Here is a 20,312-nt window from a genome sequence, read left to right as displayed (position 1 = left end):
CCTATTTTTATTTTTAATTATTATTATTGTTTTTGCCACCAGGGTTATTGCTGAGGCTAGGTGCCTGCACAACTTTACTGCTCTCAGTGGTCTTTTTTTTTTTTCCTTTTCTTTTTCTTAGAGTTCTTTCTTCCATTCTTTTTCCTTTTTTTTTTTTTTTTTTGATAGAGGATAGGAAAGAGAGAGGGAGTGAGAGATAATAAAGACACCGGTAGCACTGCTTTACCACTTTAAGGTTTTCCCCTTGCCAGTGAGGGACACGGTTTTGAACCAGGTCCTTCTATATAGTAATGTGTGCGATCCTGCAGGTGAGCCACCACTTGGCCCTGAAAAATAAAATTTGTAAAGTTCTCCCCGAGAGAAGTATTGCCACGATCTTTGAAAGATGCCCTGAGAGAAATGAAAATTAGTGTGATTAATATATGTTTTCTAGTGTGGAGAAGGATGAAGGACTGAGGGAATATATTTGCGCAACTAGATTTTATAAATTTGCCTCCGGGGTTCTCCTTGGGGCTCGGTGCACTAGGAACCCACTGTTCCTGGAGGCTATTTTTCCCGTTTTATTCCCCTTGTTATTATTGTTGCCATTGCTGCTGCTATTGTTGGATAGGACAGAAAGAAATTGAGAGAGGAGGGGAAGATGGGTGGGGGGGAGGGGAGAGAGAAAGATAGACGTGCAGATCTGCTTCACGGCTTGTGAAGCAACCTCCCTGCAGGTGCGGGGCGGGGGGCTCAAACTAGGATCCTTAGGCCGTGCTTCACGCCATGTGCGCTTTATCTGCTGCACTACCGCCCAGCCCCCTAGATCTTATTTTATTTGTTTAAATTCAGAAGTATTTATTATAAATTATATATAACAAATGTATATAGGTTCATGTATGTATATGTAAATAAACCAAAATAAAAGTCATTGAGTGTTGGTATGCTTCTAAATTCTGCTTCTAAGACCCCTTCTGTTGCATTGCTTGACGTTGTAGTCTGTTGACATAATCATTGTTTTCATTGGTTTAATCCCCACTGGTTGGCACGCTATTTTCCTTCTCCCCACCCCCTAGTCTACGTACTTCCTCTTTCTGACACTAGCGCCTCAGGAGATATAAAAGACAGGGCTTTCTAATGAAGAGAGATTAGAAGAGATTAGATTGTTGAACTGCATCCCCGCTCGTCAATAAAGATTGAACTGTGTTCCCAGCTCAGCCATGAGTCCCTGGTTGTCTGTCTCCCGCCCACGAAGCTAGCCCGGCAATTGAGCTAGTAAATTGTGTCTACTACAGGAACACTAAATATATGAATCAAGAAATGAGAAGTTGTTGCTTTAAAAGTTGCTACACCGCTTTGCCTTATTCTGGTTTTTCTTTTTTAAAATTTTTAATTTTATTTATAAAAAGTAAATACTGACAAAACTGTAGGATAAGAGGGGTACAACTCCACACCGACCACCAGAACTACGTATCCCATCCCCTCATTTGATAGCTTTCCTATTCTTTAACCCTCTGGGAGTGTGGACCCAAGGTCACTGTGGGATGCAGAAGGTTGAAGGTCTGGTTTCTGTAATTGCTTCCCCGCTGAACATGGGCGTTGACAGGTCAGTCCATACTCCCAGTTTGCTTCTCTCTTCCCCTATTGGGGCGGGGTTCTGGGGAATTGGAGCTCCAGGACACATTGGTAGGATTGTCTGTCCAGGGAAGTCTGGTTGGCATCATTGTAGCATCTGGAACCTGGTGGCTGAAAAGAGTTAACATATAAAGCCAAACAAGTTGTTGAGTAATCATGAACCTAAAGTAGCACAGATGAAGAGTTGGGAGGGAGGCTCTCCTTTTTGTAGATAGCTAGTAGGCATAGTTTAGTTATATTCCAAAGGGCCTGTGGCTATACTAGTTTGTTTTTTTTTTTTCTTTCTCCTGAGCCTGAAATCTGATATGCATGTGGATCCTAGTTATTGTCTGGGGAGATGATGTCATGGCTGGACCAGAAAGCTGGATCAAGGAAGAGAGTAGCTCCCTAATATGGGAAAGGTGTATAATTATTGTTGACTGTAAACCCCATCGATTTGATGTGATCTGGGGCCCATATTCAGCTTAGGAGGCTATGTGACCTCTGCATCCCTGTAGATCCGAGCTCACATTCTGTGGTTATGAGCAGGAATGCTCCAAGCTGCCCCAATATCAGGACCCATCTTCCTCAGGTGTAGCATAGAGTATGTTGTCCAGCCTCCCTTTGGAGGATGGAACATTCTCAGTGTCCACTTAGACTTAGATACCCTCCTCACCTACTTCCTGTTACACTTTCTTCTCTCACTCCAAAGCTAACCTTATCAAAGCAAGGACTGCAAAAGCTGAATAAGGGCAAGAGACTGGTATACTTTAACAATGACTCTGTAGTCACTATCAGGCCACACCATCAGCTGAAGCCCTATTCGAGGAGTCCTGAGATTCCCAAACAGACATGATGGGCCTAGACCTTGAATAAATCCTTCTCTCCATTGTTACTGTTCATCTGTATCAGGTACAACAAAACAGACCCATTTGTGGGCCCCCATAGAACCTTGCCCTAAACTTGGATCAACAACGCTAGATCTTTTTTTTTTTTTTTTTTTTTTTTTTAAAGATTTTATTTACTCATTTTCTAATGAGAAAAGGAAGAAAATTGAGACACAGAACCAGAGCATCATGTTGGTATATGTGAAGCCAGGGATTGAACTTGGACCTCATGAACTTGGACCTCCTTGTCACTGGGGAATTCTAGCTAATGCGTAACCTCCCAAGACACAAACAATCAAATTTTAATAAAGTCAAGTGAGCAAGCAAGGTGCAGCCCAGGATGTGGCACAATGGATTGAATTCTATCCCCTAGCAAAGTGTATGCCAGAGTGATGCTTTCAGTCTCCATCCTTTTCTCTTTTCCTTACTAACAGATAAATAAAATCTTTTTAAAATTTTGAAAAGGAAAATAAAATTAGGGGAAAAAAGAGAGGAAACAAGGTTACTTTCATCCTGCCGATAGAATGACATATAGTTTTGAAATTCTGGGGGAGCACAGGTGCCTTGCCCCATCTTTATTTATAGATTTTTTTCCCCCACAGCCTGTGTTTTGCACTGTCACTTCTTTCTTTCTCGCATCTTTCCTTTAAAAATAACAGCTAACAATTTTCAGCTAGGATTCATTCACAGACATTTACAAAGGTGGTATCTTTGGAGAATACTTGCTGCCATTCACAAGTTCAGCTGTTGAGACTTAATTTTATCCAGAAGGCTCATCAGAGCTTTGGGGAAAAATTAAGCACATGTATAAGGAATGCTGATAGGCTTCCTATTACAGAAGTAATAGGAAGCTGTAGGTATTCTGTATTCACCCATCCTTCGAATAAGCAAGAGGAATCTAGACACTCCCCACCCCACATGCCTACCCATATTCACCAGTGGGGGTGACCACTCACTGGGTTGATTTAAGGACTATTGCACGTTGTGTATTCTTTCATCGTCCACTTCTGTGGACATTGCCGTAGGGCCTCTCTACCCACTGGGGAAGCAGTAATATCTACCTATCTGTACTCATATTTGTGAAACTTCAATGTCTTACCAGGATTGACAAGAGTTGTTTCCGGCTATCATTTCAGACTTGGCATTTGTTTTTGTTTTGCAGACCGTTTATTCTATGGCACCTTTCCCTTTCCCACAATTGGCAGAGTTGAGGGAAAAATACACCTACAACATCACACCATTCTCAGCCACAGTTAAACCCACCTCAGTTTCTGGGTAAGGTTTTTTTTTTTTGTTTGTTTTTTGTTTTTTTGTTCTTTGTTTTCTTGTTTTCATGATGAAAGACTTAATACCTCAACTTGTTGTTGTAGCTTAAGAATCATTAAATCCCAGGGACAGTATTCAAAGTAGTTTGGTACTTTAAATGCAAATGTCTCTATCAAATATTTCAATTTGAATTTGTGAGAATTTTATTTTATTACTATTTGCCTCTGGGGCTTGGTGCTGGCACTACAAATCCACTGCTTCCAGTGGCCATTGTTTTCTTTCTTTTTTCTATTTTATTCGATAGTACAGAGAGAAATTGAGAGGAAAGGGGGGAACAGAGAATGGGAAAAAACGACACTTGTGGACCTGCTTCACTGCTCATGAAGTGTCCCTGAAAAGAAACAAAGTTAGAATCATACTGTAGACCATATATCAGTATAAATTGCATATATATAAGGGTTAAATGGGAAAATTTAATATTAATATTAGGACACATGCCTTTAGTTCTTTGGAACGGAAAAGGCCTTACTCAAAGTAAAAAGCAATAAAGGGAAAAAAGTTAAATTTAGGGATTTAATCTAGGAATTTAGAAATTTTCTACAAAATTTAGAACAACACAGGATAAATGCCAGGATAGCCTGAGGGTGCTTCTTCCTAAGCAAGTGCTCTCTGGGTTGGAGAGAACTCAACTGGAGCCAACCTAGGCTGCTGCGTGGGAGAGGGATCAGGAACTCGTGCCGAACTAGAGTTGCAGGAGATAGACACTGGAACTCTCGGAGCCAGAAGGCAATCCCAAGTGTGTTAAAACAGAAGAGCAGCTGTATATATACTCACCAAGTAGGGTGGAAACAGGATGTGATGTAGAGAGGGTGGAGTGAAAAGAGACTGGTGGAAATCAGGGTGACTACGAGAGGGGGCGGAGAAAAAAGACATCTTGAACCAGTGGGGATTAAACCAATGCCCTGGAGGCAGGGCGGTTCCTAGGTAACTGGTTATATAAATATATAAATAGACCGCAGGGATAAGCAGGGGGAAGCTGGCATACTGCCCAACAAATAAACAAAATCTCCATGAGCAGACACAAAAATATGTTGTAGCAGTAACTGTTACTTGTCAAATATAAATTTCCTACTAATCATAAGAAAAGACTGTGTAATTGAGAAGATGAAATGACAGGAATAAGCAGTTTACATAATAGCTAACATTTAGTATTAAGAAAAATGTAGCTTAAAGCTAGATTGAGATTTTTTTTTTTTAGCTTGTCAGATTAACAAACATTCAGAAGGTCAATTATGTACTCTGTTATTAAGTCTATAGAGAAACAGACATTCTTAAATTGCTGATGAAAGGTTAGTTACTAAGGATTTGAGGTAGGTGATTTGGCAGTATTTGTCAGAATTATTTATGTGTAAAGACTACTTTTACATACAGTACAATATAGCTGTAAAAATAAAAGTGGGGGGTCGGGTGGTGGCATAGTGGGTTAAGCGCATGTGGCGCAAAGCGCAGGGACCGGAGTAAGGATCCCGGTTCGAGTCCCCGGCTCGGGAGTCGCTTCACAGGTGGTGAAGCAGGTCTGCAGGTGTCTATCTTTCTCTCCCTTTCTCTGTCTTCCCCTCCTCTCTCCATTTCTCTCTGTCCTATCCAACAACGAATTGTGTCAACAAGGGCAATAATAATAACCACAACGAAGCTACAACAAGGGCAACAAAAGGGGGAAAAAATGGCCTCCAGGAGCAGTGGATTCATGGTGCAGGCACCGAGCCCAGCAATAACCCTGGAGGAGGAAAAAAAAAAAAAAAGTGAAGGGAGTCAGGCGGTAGCACAGTGAGCTAAGCGCAGGTGGCACAAAGTGCAAGGACCAGCCTAAGGATCCGGTTCGAGCCCCGGGCTCCCCACCTGCAGGGGAGTCGCTTCACAGGCAGTGAAGCAGGTCTGCGGGTATCTGTCTTTCACTCCCCCTCTCTGTCTTCCCTTCCTCTCTCCATTTCTCTCTGTCCTATCCAACAACAATGACATCAATAATAACTACAACAATAAAACAAGGGCAACAAAAGGGAATAAATAAATATAAAAAAATAAAAGTGAAAACTCTGTGCATGAATATGGAAAGACTTACTTGGTGAATAAACACTGGCACATATAAAATGCCAGTGTTTATACAGCATGAGAAGTAACAATATGATATAGGCACATTTACTTATCTCTGCATAAAGAAACTAAGAAAATAAAGAAAATGGTAACAGTAGTCATTTGCAGGACGTAAATAGGACTCTTCTCCACTTCTACCCAATCTGTACTGTCCTGATTGGACAGAAGTGAGGAGGAATTTCTTACATGCATAACATAAATGTATATAATGCATACAAATTATATATAATTACTTAAATCATATGATTGTATTTTTTAAAAAAATACTACTGTTTTCTTTGAATATTTCTTTTCCTTTGTCTTTTCCAAGGCGGCATGGTAAAGTCAGAGATAGTGATGAAGAGAATGATCCTGATGATGAGGATGCTATTGCTAACACAGTGGGCTGTCTTGGGCCTTTCAGTGGGCTCCTGGTACCTGAACTGCAGAAGTACCAAAAGCAGATAAAAGGTAAAGAAATGTCTGCTTAGTTTATGATCCAACTGGACTCTTCTAATACCACTGCTATTATTGTGCAGTACCCCTATTGTTTCCTGGACTGGCTACTGTTTTCATGTGATATCTTCTCTGTTACTTTATCATCTAGTAGAATCTATGTTATATGTTGCAGACATAATGCCTGTTTCTTTTTCTTTATACTAATTCTGGCTCCCCCACTTATTTGATTCAACTTTGTATGCTCAGATCCTTAGCACTGAGCCTGGCATGTGATGAATGTTTATTACATTCTATTTCAGTTGAGTTGGGTTCATTCCCAACTGGCATCTCTTCCATTATAGAAATAGCCTCTGAATTGGTAACATTAGGGTAACCTTTACTTTAATCAGACTGACAAAAAATTCATTTTCTCATAAGACATTTTGCTGCTTAACCCATGGTGTCTAGTCTCAGAGTCATAACCTCCACCTACCACTTCTATTAATAAATTTTCTCTTTGGAAAAAATAGAAATCTGATTCAGTTGCTTCCACCTGTAAACTATATTTTAGTTAATATGGGACTTTTTTAGGTTTATAAAAGTTGTAGCAAATGACTAAGTATCTGAAATGCAAGTAATTACTTTCAAAATTACAGAACATATTTTTCTTATGAAGCAATAGTTGGAGTTAATTTGTGTTGCAGTTATATAAAAAAGACTTGATTTCTTTCCTGAAGTACCACATCTATGAACTTTGTTTCAAAGTATTATTCTAATTACAATAAAAATCTCTTAAGTTCTAAGTAAACATCAAAGTGTTGCTTTGTAACAAATTTTCTACAAAGTTATAATTCTTAATTAAATGTCAAAGTTCTGATATTTCAGTAAACCCAGTAATAGGAAAAAAAAAATAGAAATCTTCTCTTTCCTACTGGAAGTGTCTTCAAATCTTTGAGGACAGCCATCATGCCTCCTCCCACCCCCAAGACTTTCTCCATGGTCCGAGTTCACAATTTCTTTAAGTATCATAAGATTCGACTTTGAGATCTTCTAATATTCTAGAAATTCACTTCTTTTTTTTTAATCATTATTTATTTATTGGATAGAGACAGCCAGAAATTAATAGGAAGGGAGAGGGAGAGAGGGACAGAGAGAGACACCTGAAATACTGCTTTACCACTCTTGAAGCATTCTTCTTGCAGATGGGGACTGGAAGCTTTATTTAGCCTGGGTCCTTGCACACTGTAACATGTACTTTCAACCAGGTGTGCCATGACCTGGCCCCCTAAATAAAAATATACTTTAAAAAATAAAAAAACAAATAAAACTTTAAAAAGAAGGACAAATTTAGCAGCCTGAGAGGTAGTGTAGTGTCCAGAGCTCTGAACCTACAAGCACGCTATCCTGAGTTCAATCCCCAGTATCATATGAGTTAGAATGAGGCTCTGGCTCTCTTTTCTGCCCTAACTTTAGTGATTTATGTCCTTCTGGTTGCTTTAGGGTTCCTTCTTCTAGGTCTTTAAGATGTGCAATCAGGCTGTTTATTTGTGCTTTTTCTTGTTTCCTAATGTGTGCTTGTTTAGCTATGAACTTCCCTCTCAGTACTGCCTTAGTTGTGTCCCAAATATTTTGATAGCTTGTGTCTTCATTTTCTTTCTTTTTTTTTTTTTTATTAAAGAAAGGATTAATTAACAAAACCATAGGGTAGGAGGGGTACAACTCCACACAATTCCCGCCACCCAATCTCCATAACCCACCCCCTCCCCTGATAGCTTTCCCATTCTCTATCTCTCTGGGAGCATGGACCCAGGGTCATTGAGGGTTGCAGAAGGTAGAAGGTCTGGCTTCTGTAATTGCTTCCTCGCTGAACATGGGCGTTGACTGGTCGGTCCATACTCCCAGTCTGCCTCTCTCTTTCCCTAGTAGGATGGGTCTCTGGGGAAGCTGAGCTCCAGGACACATTGGTGGTGTCTTCAATCCAGGGATTGATTGTCTTCATTTTCATTGAACTCTCGAAACATTTTGATTTCTTCCTTTATTTCCTCTTTGACCCAGAAGTGGTTAAGAAGTGTACTGTTGAGCTTCCACATTTTGGGACTATTACTAATCTTTTGTTGATTGTTAAGTGTTAGTTTAATTCCACTGTGGTCTGAGAAGATGCTTGGGATGATTTCAATGCTCTTGAATTTGCTGATGCTATCTTTGTGGCCCAACGTATGTTCTATCCTTGAGAATGACCCATGTGGATTTGAGTAAAATGTGTATTCCAGTTTCTTGGGATGAATGACTCTGAAAATGTCCAATAGTTCTAGTTTATCTCTTCATTTAGCTCCATTATGTCTTTATTGATTTTCTGCCTGGATGATCTGTCAAGTTGAGAGAGTGGGGTGTTGAAATCCCCTATTATGATTGTGTTGCTGTTAATATATTGCTGTAGCTCTTTCAGTAGATGTTTGATGTATTTAGATGGCTTCTCATTGGGTCCATAGATGTTAATAATTGTTAAGTCCTCTTGATTGATCCTCTGAGCATTAAGTAGTGTCCATTCCTATCTTTTTTAATCTTATCTATTTTAAAGTCTATCGTGTCAGATATGAGAATAGCTGTTCCTGCCCTTTTTTGTGGGCCATTGGCTTGTATGATAGTTTCCCACCCTTTCACTTTAAGTATGTGTTTGTCTTGTTGAGTTAGGTGAGTTTCCTATAGACAGCATATTGTTGGGTTGTGTTTTCTGATCCATCTTCCTACTCTGTGTCTTTTAATAGGTGAATTCAGGCCATTGACATTTATTGATATCAAAGATTGAAGATATTTTAACACCATTCTTGTAGAGTTTTCGAGTGTTCTGATATATGTCCTATTTATGGTGGTCTGACTGTTTATAGAAGACCTTTAAGAACTTCTTTCAAGGCAGGCTTGGTGATAGTTGATTCCTTCAACTGTTGCTTGTCTGAGAAGGTTTTGATGCCTCCATCTAGTCTGAATGACAGTCTAGCAGGATATAGTATTCTTGGCTGAAAGCCTTTCTCATTGAGCACCCGACAGATATCTTGCCATTCTCTTCTGACCTGTAGTGTTTGTGTGGAGAAGTCTGCTGCTAATCTTATGGGTTTTCCTCTGTAGGTGACTCTGTTTTTCTCTTGCAGCCTTCAGGATCCTTTCTTTATCCTTATTCCTTTCCATTCTAAGTATGACATGTCTTGGTGTCTTTAGGTCTGGGTTAATTCTGTTTGGGACCCTCTGGGCTTCTTGAATCTTTTTGTCTTTGATGTTGTCTAGACTAGAGAAGTTTTCAGCTACTATGGCCTGAAGAATGCTTTCTTCCTTTCCCTCTCTTTCTTCCTCTGGTAAGCCAATAATGTGTATATTGTTTCTTTTGAAGTCATCCCATAGGACTCTGTTGTTGTTTTCAGCATCTCTTAATCTCTTTTTGAGAGCTCTTCTTTTTTAGTTATCTCTAATTTGTCCTCGATCTTGCTAATTCTGTCTTCAGCTTCATTGATTTTATTCTCTCTGCTCTCTACTGTTTTCTGGAGTTCATCTATTTTGTTACCCTGTTCTGATACTGTTTTAGCTTGTTCAGCTAGTTGTGTTCTTAGCTCAGCTATTTCAGCTTTGAGTTCTCTAATAACCTTGAGATAATTGGTGTTTTCTTCCAGAGTCTCATTCATTGTTCCTGTATTTTTTATTACAATTCTTTCAAACTCTTTACTCACTCCTGTGATTATTTCCTTAGCTAGTGTTTGGATATTGAACTCGTTATTTTGTGCTTCACCCTTTGGGGGGCTTTTAGCTGGACTCTTGTCCTGGTTTGTTTCTCTATTATTTCTTCTTTTTGGTTTACCCATTTTATATATTATGTTATGAGTTCCCTCTCTCAGTACTTTTCAAATTACTGCTCACTATTGCCTGGATTGACTTGTGTCTAAGTAAGGTAATTAAAGGGTTCACAGTGGTGGAAGTTAACAGTTGTTTCAATAGTATTTTAATCCCTGCGTTGGAGCTCAGTGGTTTCAAAGCCTTTTTTTCTTTTTCTTCCCTGTAGGCTATGGGAGTCTTAGGGCTTTTAAACTACAAGTAGGCTTCTTAGCTTAATCACTGACTCCTGACCAAGAGATAAACCAGGGTGTGGCAGAGATACTCCAGTGGTTATGCAATGAGACTTTCACAGCCCCGTAGCTATGCCACCATGGTATAGGTCTTCTCCTGAGTTTCCTGGTTAGATCTCTGTCCCCTGGTGTCCCTCCCTGTTGCTGCTCCAGATTCTGAGGGCAGTAGTAATGGAGACTCAGAGTTGCTCTTAATCTCTGGGGAGTCCTCTCCTCCCTTTAGCTGTCCCCTTGTTGGTGGAACAGACTGGAGGTGGTGTCTCAACTGGTAAACTGCCAGACTGTTACCAGCCACTTAATCTCTCCCTAGGCTCCTCTCTCACCAGCCACACGTGTTTGCACTCACTGGTGATTTGGTGGGTTCTTGTAGTCTTTCTAGTCCTGTCTTGTTGTGGTCGCAGGTGGTCTCCTTTGGTATTCCTAGTTGATCCGAGAGAGGAGAAGAGAGGAGAGAAAGAGATCTGCCTAGAAATTCACTTCTAAATGTCCATTACGATATTTCAGTTGCTTCTTTTTCTTTGTATAGTTAAAAAAGTCTTTATTTTAGAGAATGAGAGAGCAAAGCATTGCTTATTAGCTCTGATATGTGGTGGTACCAGGTGAACCTTGGGCCTCTAGGATCTTAGGGCATACAAGTCCATCTTAGATGCAATTAAACCAAATTAATTAGTTTAGGGACAAATATTCTAGTTCTAAGTAACACAGGAACAGAAACTACATTAGACATGGTGCATAACACACCAGCTATTACATAGTACATGGCTTGGAAGTGTTTGTTAAATGAATAAAAACATCTGCTTCTAGTTATACAGTGATCCAAAGTCTTGCTGATTTTATAGGCAGTAGAATTTTTAATTTAAAATTTATTTTGAATGAATGGCCAAACTACAATTATATTTTCCTTATAAATCCTCTTATAATTATAGGAAATCTGTACAATGACTTTTGACTTCTAGAATTATATTTTTCTAAGGGAATATTAGAAACTTTAGTGATTTTTATGTGGAAGAAATCTTGTATTTATATGATGAGCACAGTGGTAGTACAATCAGTGAATTCACACAGCTCATTTCAGATCACAGACTAGTAAGAAAGTACAGAAATATTTTCAGGACCAGATAAAAACAAACGTTAGTTATACTCTAGTGTACAGTTTCTATGTTTAAGAGTTTCCTAGAGGCTAAGCTACTACCCCACATTATAGTGTAATTCTTAGTTCTGCTCTCCCTTACTGATACCATCTCCTTGTTTCTCTTGAGTTCAGAACCAAATGAAGAGCAGAATCTGAAATCTAATAATATTGCAGAACTGAGTCCAGGAGCAATCAATTCCTGTCGGAGCGAGTACCATGCAGCTTTTAACAGTATGATGATGGAACGCATGACCACAGATATCAATGCACTGAAGCGGCAGTATTCTAGGATTAAAAAGAAGCAGCAGCAGCAGGTTCACCAGGTGTATATCAGAGCAGGTAATTCGTCTCTTAATTTGAATCAAAGCAACTCTCTATCAACTTGTGAAAGAAAGAACAAATATCTCTAGCACAGCCTCAGAATCACTACTCACTGTGGCTCAGCTTCTACCAGCGTACCTGGCATAAGATAAAACCATTTTTAGTGTTTCATTTTTAATTTTATTTTTATCAGGATCTACAGAAGAAAAAGACCAGTTCTTTTTAGGTCCCAAGGACCAGGCAGTTGGTGGTATTAACACATCTTTATTATGTGTGCATGGGGAGAAGGTTTGTAAATAGAATGTTGCAAAGCTATGCAATCCTTGGACTTGAGGAATTTTGGAACCGTCCCCTTCTCTTAAATTTCATGCATTTGAAAATAGAGGTTAGTCATCTGTACACTAGCAAATTAAGTTCTCTGCTGATCATCTAGGTAGTTATAAAGCAGATGAAAAAGAGAAACAGCAGATCAGAGAAAAAGGGAAAAAGCATTTCGATGCTTTGCTGATGGGTTAGCAAAATGTCTCAGGAATCTACTGAAAAGATCATTGTAATGTAGTTGGGAATACTCTTTTCCAAGGATTGTCAAGCTGCTGCTGCTGCTCCTGTTCCTTACCAGAAATCTCAGTGAATAATCTATTTTGTTGATTAATTATGTTGATTTAGGAATTGGCTTGTCTAAGTGAAATCCCAGTGAAAATCATGCTTGTTCAGAATCAACCAAAATATCAGTTCAACATGTTTTTTAAGAGGCTTGTAAGCATGTGACTGATCTCGCACAAAAACTGAATTTACCCTCCACTGATCTAGGAGGAGTAGGCAATTTCTTAAAGGTTCTGACTTTATCTTAAATTATTAAGGAAGCAATTGCAAAAGAAACCAAGTACTATAGCACTTTGATAAAAAAAAAATCATTTCATATGTGCCCTCATTTCTGTCCTTAAAAAATTTATGAAGAAAATAAAGACAAGTGTTCTCTATCCTTTTTAAAAGTAAGGAAATGGTGATTTGGGAAGGCTTCCTAAGTGTTTAGGGTCATATACCTGTAGTGTGTGGTCAAGAGCGACTAGGACTTTTGTCTTCTAACTCTTTGTGTAGTCCATTTTTTTTTCTTTTTCTTTTTTCTTTAACTATTTATTACTGCATAGAGACAGAGAGAAATTGAGAGGAAGGGGAGGTAGAGATGGAGAGAGGCAGACAGACACCTGCAGTCCAGCTTCACCATTGATGAAGCTTTCCCCCTGTAGGTGGGGACCAGAGGCTTGAACCCGGGACCTTGCACACTGTAGTGTGTGTGCTTAACCAGATGCGCCACCTCCTGGCCCCCATAGTCATTTTTTTTTCTTCCTCCACTTCAGAGAAACATTTGATTGGAGTGGTAAACAGTCACCATTGTGTATGAAGTCCCTCCAGAGTTATGTCCTCTAGTCAGGAGTTAGCAAACTGTGATCTGCAGGCTAAATTCTATTTGCTGTCTATTTGTATCAATAAAGTTTTATTGGAATATAGACATGCCCATTTGTTTATGTATTTTCAATGACTGCTTTTGTGCTGCAATGGCTAAAATATTTATAATCTGGTCCTCGATCAGAAAAGTTTGCCAACTCCTACTCTAGAACGTGGTTTATATGACTCATGTTAGAGAGCGATTATACTCAGAATCCAAGTTCTAGGGCCTTGTTTTTCAGGTGTTACTGTGCATGTGAATCACATGGGTGAATATTTAAAATGAAGGTGGTTTCAGTAGACTTGGGAATGGTTGAAAATTCAAACAAGCTCCTAAGCAATGCTGGTGCTGCTGTATGGGGCTCATACTTTAATTAGCAAGATTTTTGGAGAGATAGTATAGAACAAGACAAGCAGTGCAGGTAGAGTGATGGAATTTGAGCAACAGCAAAAAGACATCAAATTGTGAGACTTACAGCAAGGTGATAAGGTTGGTGGTTGGGATACTAGCTTCCCAGGTGTGACCTTCCAGGCATAACAGCTTCCCTTTTCATGAAGATATTAGAGGAAAGGTCATTAGTTTGGGAGTTGGAGGTGAGGTGGAGTCCTAAAGAAAATAGTGAGATCTGTATAGATCATTGAAAGGAGTGAGAGAGGAAAAGGAATGATTTGTTCAGAGCACTGGAAGCCTAACAATTTTTAAAAAAATTTTATTTATAAAAAAGAAACACTGTGGTCTGGGAGGTGGTGCAGTGATAGAGCTTTGGACTCTCAAGCATGAGGTCCTGAGTTTGATCCCTGGCAGGACATGTGCCAGAGTGATGTCTGGTTCTTTCTCTCTCCTCCTATCTTCCTCATAAATAAATAAAATCTTTTAAAAAAAAGAAACACTGACAAAAACCATAGGATAAGAGGGGTACAACTCCACACAATTCCCACCACCAGAACTCTGTATCCCATCCCCTCCCCTGATAGCTTTCCTATTCTTTATCCCTCTGGGAGTATGGACCCAGGGTCATTATGGGGTGCAGAAGGTGGAAGGTCTGGCTTCTGCAATTGCTTCCCTACCTCAATTTTTTTTTTTTGAAATTATAAATTTGAAGGAGTGACAGCTGGCATGGTTGTGTCATTCTTCCCTGTCCTCCCAGTGCCTCCACACCATCCCCTTCCCCCAGCAGCCATTAGCAGCTCTGACTTCTGAATTCAGATTTGGGGTTTTCCAGGCATATGTGACAAAGGGATGGGAGTCAGGCGGTGGTGCACCAAGCAGAGTTCAAGCCCCTGGTTCACACGTGTAAAGGCTGGGGAAGCTTCACAAGTGACTGGACAGTAGTCTCTTTCTCTCCCTCTTCTAGTTCCCTGTCTCTATTTAAAAAAAAAAAAAAGAAAGAGAGAGAAATAAGGAAAAAATGACCACCAGGAGTGATGGAGTTATTGTGTAGGCATTGAGCCCAAGCTATAATCATAGTGGGGGAAAAAAATGAGAAACAAGGGCTATGGAAGCCTAAAATGTGTGGTTAATAAAGAGACAGTGACCCAAGTGATCAGCCATGCATTAGCAGACAGGGTAGGGTAAGTGAGCCAAAGAGAGACAAGAAATTAGGAGACTATTGAGGGAACCAAAGAACTGAAGTCTCTGAGAGCTCCAGTAGTCAAAGGGAAGAATTTTGAAGTTAAGTGTTTTCATGTATGGGGGATGAGATTTTATTTTTTATTTTAGATACAGACAGAAAGGCAGAGTTTGTTTCAGTGTGGTGGGGGCTGGGATCGAACCTAGACCATGCACATGGCAAAGCAGCACAATATCCAAGTGAGCTATTTGGCCAGCCTTGGATATGAGGTTTTTTTGTTTTTCTTTTCCTCCAGGGTTCTGGGGCTCAGTGCCTGCACTATGAATCTGTTGTTATTGCATAGGACAGAGAGAAATTGAGAGAGGAGAGGGGTAGAGAAAGACAGAGACCTGCAGAGGTGCTCCACTGCTTGTGAAGCGACCCCCCACCCCCACAGGTGGGGAGTTAGGGACTTGAATAGGGATCCTCGCTGGTCCCTGCACTTCGCAGTATGTGCGCTTAACCTGGTGTGCCACCGCCCGACCCTCCTGGATATGATGTTTTAAATGGAGCTGGTGAGGCTGAGGAACTAGGAGGATGGGGTGGTGTTAGAGATAGTAACTTTACTAAAGGAGGTTGTAGGGCATAAAGTGAAGAGGAGACAACTGTTCAGGTTTTCAGTAAAGACTGGGAAGGGACCAGTGGTAGGTGACAACAGTACAGCTGCTGCCAGCCTGGGGCACCTGTGTTTAAGCTTCATGGGAACTGGGAATTTGATCACAGTCACCCAGGAAGAACAATAATGGTTTCAATGGTGGGAGACCACTGCATTTGGTGCTTTCCAGTTCTTATTGCAGTTTCAGGGTCCACCAGTGCTGTTTCATATCCAGGACAGGCTTTGGAGAGCTGTGAACTCACTGCATTTTTACCACTTCTCACTTCTCTCATTTGTCTGTCTCTTACTTCATCATGTGCAGTTAGTTTGTTCTTTTCCTTCCTCTCAGATACCAACAACTGATCATCCATATCATTATCATTTTAAAAGACGTATTTATTAACTCGAGAAGGATAGAGAGGGTCAGAATCAGACTATCACTCTGGCCCATGAGATGCTGGGGACCAAACTCAAGACCTCATGCTTTTACATCCAATACTTTACTCACTGTGCCACCTCCTGGGCTGCTGAGTTACTATTTTCAGAAACCTTCTGAGATTTTTCTATACAAAGCAACCTCAGAGATTGCTTCTCTGAGTTGAAAATTTAGGGAGTCCAGACCCTAATTAGTAGTGTGGAATTGAGGTCCCTAGTGCTTTTTGCACTCTGTTGATCCCTCCTCTTCAAAGAAGAGAGAAGTAGATGCCCCTGCCCCTAGGGTTGGCTTCAGTTTCTGCTGCCTTCAGTCACATGACTCAGCTTGTATCTGGAAGATGTGTGGAAAAGCATGCTGGAGATACTCCATGCTTTCCACTCTGTGAGGGCTATTTCGACATGGGACTTTTCACGTAACCTCTCAACATTTCTTTCAGACAAAGGGCCAGTGACCAGCATCCTCCCATCTCAGGTAAACAACTCTCCAGTTATAAACCACCTTCTTTTAGGAAAGAAGATGAAAATGTCCAACAGAGCTGCTAAGAATGCCGTCATCCACATCCCTGGCCACACAGGAAGCAAACTATCTCCGGTCCCCTACGAAGACCTTAAGACGAAGCTCAACTCGCCATGGCGAACTCACATTCGAGTTCACAAAAAGAGCATGGTGAGGTCAAAGAGTCAACTGGGCTGTGGGGACACCATTGGACTGATCGATGAGCAAAATGAGGGCTATAAGACTAACAACCCAGTGGAAGTCTTCCCTTCCAGCTGTGCAGCCACAGCTGGACAAGTAGGAGGGAACTCAGAAGGCCCCGCAGGGAGGACAATTGAAGGGCAGTCCCCAGAGCCCATGTTTGGGGATGCGGATGTGGATGTGTCTGCAGTCCAGGTGAAGTTAGAAGCCTTGGAACTGAACCACAGGGATGCTGCTGTGGAGTCTGAGCCCCAGGCACAGCTGCCCTGCCAGCGCCACTTCTTGGAGCTGCCAGATGCATCCAGAAAAAACAAAGGCATCGTCAGCAAACCTCCCCAAGGTGCTCCCTCCAAAACCCCCATCTTTAGCCCCTTTCCCAGTGTCAAGCCGCTGCGGAAGTCAGTCACAGCCAGGAATTTGGGGTTGTATGGTCCTACAGAGAGAACCCCAACTGTACACTTTCCTCACATGAGTAAGAGCTTCAGCAAACCTGGGAGTGGAAATAGTAGCACCAAGAAACGATGATATCACCCAGAAACTCTGTATTTAGATTCACCTTTTTCCAGAGGTGTAAAGGGTTTGGCTGAATGGTCAATGGCATTGGAGTTGCCCCTTGAAAATGAACAGATAGAGTCCCAGATGAGTCAGAGTCCATACAAATGGGAATTGGAAGTTTTGATTTTCTACTTTGAAATGGGGGCAAGAATAGAGCTATTTTCCCCATCCACTGATTAACTAGTCCTGCAGGTCTATGTGGCAAAATAAATATTGTAGCCTTTAAGTGTGGAGTCCTCCCCGTTTTTCATTGTCAACTGAAGAAAGGACTGTGTTGTGTCTCAGACTGTTAACCAGTCGTCTTCTGCTGTGAGGTTCTGCAGTGTCCTCGAGAGAATACTCCACACCTTACCCCAACCTTCCAGTCTTCTAGATATCACTCATATTCAAGCATGCATACAGTAATTTGCTAGGAAAAAAAAGCTGTAAAAAGAAACTTCCTTAGTTTCAAAAGGCTTCCCAATGTCCTTAGTTGTGGTTTATAGAGGGGGGAAACGTTCCTGTGTATTGCTTTATTTCTCTCAACTTCAGTCAGCCCCAGAAATTTTCTTTTATTTATCTGATAATGTTCAGGAGAAAAAAAATCTGAATACCCTTCCCTTCCTATTTCAAATCTGTTTCTACCTATGAAATGAAGAAAAATTTTTATCTGTTGAAGATTGACAATTTGAAGATCTTAGACAGAGGACAAAAGCAAGATATGTGCATTAAGCAGTCTCTCTAAACAGCTTGCTCATTCCACAGGTATCTCCCAAGGTTCATTTTCACCACCACAAGAGAAGTTTGGTCCTCAGTGAGGGACTTGATGGGGTGGACTTTATACAGAACTTGTCCTGCTGCCTCTGCCACTCAGCTCATTAACCTCCCAACCAAGACACAGTATAACACCTGAAACTCTGTTACTTGAATTTTTTTTTTTTGGGGGGGCTGGTAGTTCATTGAGTACATTGTTACTTGAATACTGCCTTTCTCTGGAGACAGCCCCAGGGGGCTTTTTAATCTCTCCCCACTCACTACCCAGTAGGTCAGAGACAGCACTGCCATCTTCACTAAGCAGATGGAACTGTGAGCCACACAGAAGTGAAGTAACACTTCAGATATTCAAGATAAATACTCTCAGGATTCAGTACCATGCAGCCCTATTTCCTCCAGTGCAATAGGCAGATCTGATGTTCTTAGTACACAGAAACATTGACTGTATAAAGCCTCCAGATCAAGACTGGAAAATCTTCCATATCATTTCCTCCTGACTCACAGGACCTTTCTCTGATGGCATTTCACAAAGCTAGCTCTGACTTTCTTACCTGAACAGGTAGTTTGTTAAAAAAAAAAAAAAGCTTCATACAGCTGTCATTGGGCTGCACAAAAGGCTCACTGACCTCAGCCCCTTTCTCCCATCATCTTCAGAAGAAGAGATTGTGCACCTTTATCTTCATCTCTGGAAGACCTCAGCCATGCTTGTGGGCATATTCTTGATGTAGACCATAGTGATTGGAACTAACTGGGTTGTTAATTCTGAAACCAAAGCTATAGTTCCAGAGAGGGCCTTTAACAACAAAAGGCACTATTTTTTGTAATAAAATGGTGAATGTGATTGTGTGGACTTTTTTTATTATTATTTTTCTTTAGCAGAAAACACAAGAATGACATAGTTTTGGTCTCAATTTTTGTACCATTTGAAGTTCACATGCAGTTTCTTAAAAAGCAGCCCTGCCCACAGCCTGTCTTGGGAATGTGTTGGTGGAGAGTCAGGCTTACTTTACACCCCACCCCCGGGACAAGGCCTGCTGCCTTTTCCAAAGTGAAGTCACTGACAGGCGTTTCTTCCATCTTCTAAACTTCACAGATAAGAATGATTCCACCTTACGTTCTTCATCCCCCCCCACCCCACATACACCACAACAGTCACATTCCCCTGGAGGAATGTCTGCCTTGAATAGAGAATTGTTCTATCTTCTCTTGAGGCAGCTGCCAGCTCTCTCAGGGCTTGAGTCCAGGGAGGTGGCAAGGAGGGTGGAGACCACTGCCTGCATCCTCAGGACCCTGGACATGACTGTCGCTACCTTAGTGTTAGCTGCACAGACTTTGCCCATTTCCCAGTGTTGGTCTTCCTGAGAAAAGAATGAGATAGCACAAGGTTTGGAGTAAGTATTGACTGAATAAGTGCAAGAATAATAATCCTTCAGGATTTAAAAACAAAAACAAAACCTTTTCAGGAACACCCACCTCTGTCTCAGATTTCCTGTTAAAGCACTTTGTACAAATAATGTGCATGCATTGTACCAAGTTATCACAATGTGAATCCGTCAATTTATGAGCCTTGTCTCATTTAGAAAATAAAGAAACCTGCTGTAGCCGCTACTATGCGGCATGTGCAAAGACCACTGTAGACTTGTTACTTTCCACGTGTATTGGACACTGTATGCAAGCAGCCGACCTTACGTAGCGATCTCTCTAGTTTTAGATATATCATTATTCTGTCAGCACGTGGGCTCGAAGTCAGCTCATTTCAATGTCTCTGCAACCCAGTCCTGTTATAAAAAGCTCCAGGGGACCTAAACCTGTAATGTTGACCTATGGGCTATAATTGTTTGGAATACTGTACTCTTTACTTTGTTTGTCTCTTGTTCTCAAGAGCTGTGCTAAGACATATGCATAAAGATTCTCTTGTTGTAGGTGTTGTGCCATTACTATCTGATCACAGACAGGGAATGCTGTCCTGACATTCCGTTCTCCCTTTTCTTTTCTCTAGAATATATCCCTCCCCACAACTTTGGTTATGAGGCCCAGAGCCACTGCCCAGTCCCCATCAATGAAACACTTCAGACTGACCTGTGACCTGCCATGACTAGAATCACTGATTCCTGAATGTGTGCAAACAGTGTCTTCTAGAGAGGGAGGGAGGCGGGGGCTGGGGGGCAAGAATAGTATTAACTTGTAAAGCTGTCTGTCCTCTTTAAAAGGTGAGATAGAGGGAGTCGGGCAGTAGCGCAGTGGGTTAAGCGCAGGTGGTGTAAAGCGCAGGGACCGGCTCAAAGATCCCAGTTTGAGACCCCAGCTCCCCACCTGCAAGGGAGTCGCTTCACAGGCAGTGAAGC

At 41.1% G+C, this 20,312-nt stretch overlaps 1 protein-coding gene across 7 annotated transcripts in view; it reads left to right on the top strand.

Annotated features, from left to right (window-relative positions):
* The window catches only part of TBC1D30 (TBC1 domain family member 30), a 126,038-nt gene extending 106,149 nt beyond the window's left edge, over nt 1-19,889 (top strand). For 4 of the 7 annotated variants that reach the window (XM_060194993.1, XM_060194990.1, XM_060194994.1 and 1 more), the window contains 5 exons: nt 3,643-3,755; nt 6,208-6,347; nt 11,688-11,894; nt 12,070-12,126; nt 16,400-19,889. In XM_060194993.1, coding sequence (XP_060050976.1) covers nt 3,643-3,755; nt 6,208-6,347; nt 11,688-11,894; nt 12,070-12,126; nt 16,400-17,184 — 1,302 coding nt within the window. In that variant the 3' untranslated portion in view covers nt 17,185-19,889. The remainder of the gene's footprint in view (nt 1-3,642; nt 3,756-6,207; nt 6,348-11,687; nt 11,895-12,069; nt 12,127-16,399) is intronic. The other 3 variants (XM_060194992.1, XM_060194996.1, XM_060194991.1) reach the window with 2 other exon arrangements.
* The last annotated feature ends 423 nt before the right edge of the window (nt 19,890-20,312 follow it).

Source organism: Erinaceus europaeus, chromosome 7 (assembly GCF_950295315.1).
Source record: "Erinaceus europaeus chromosome 7, mEriEur2.1, whole genome shotgun sequence".
Taxonomy (NCBI): domain Eukaryota; kingdom Metazoa; phylum Chordata; class Mammalia; order Eulipotyphla; family Erinaceidae; genus Erinaceus; species Erinaceus europaeus.
Note: the sequence above shows the minus strand (reverse complement) of the source record. Positions and strands in the feature narration are given on the sequence as shown.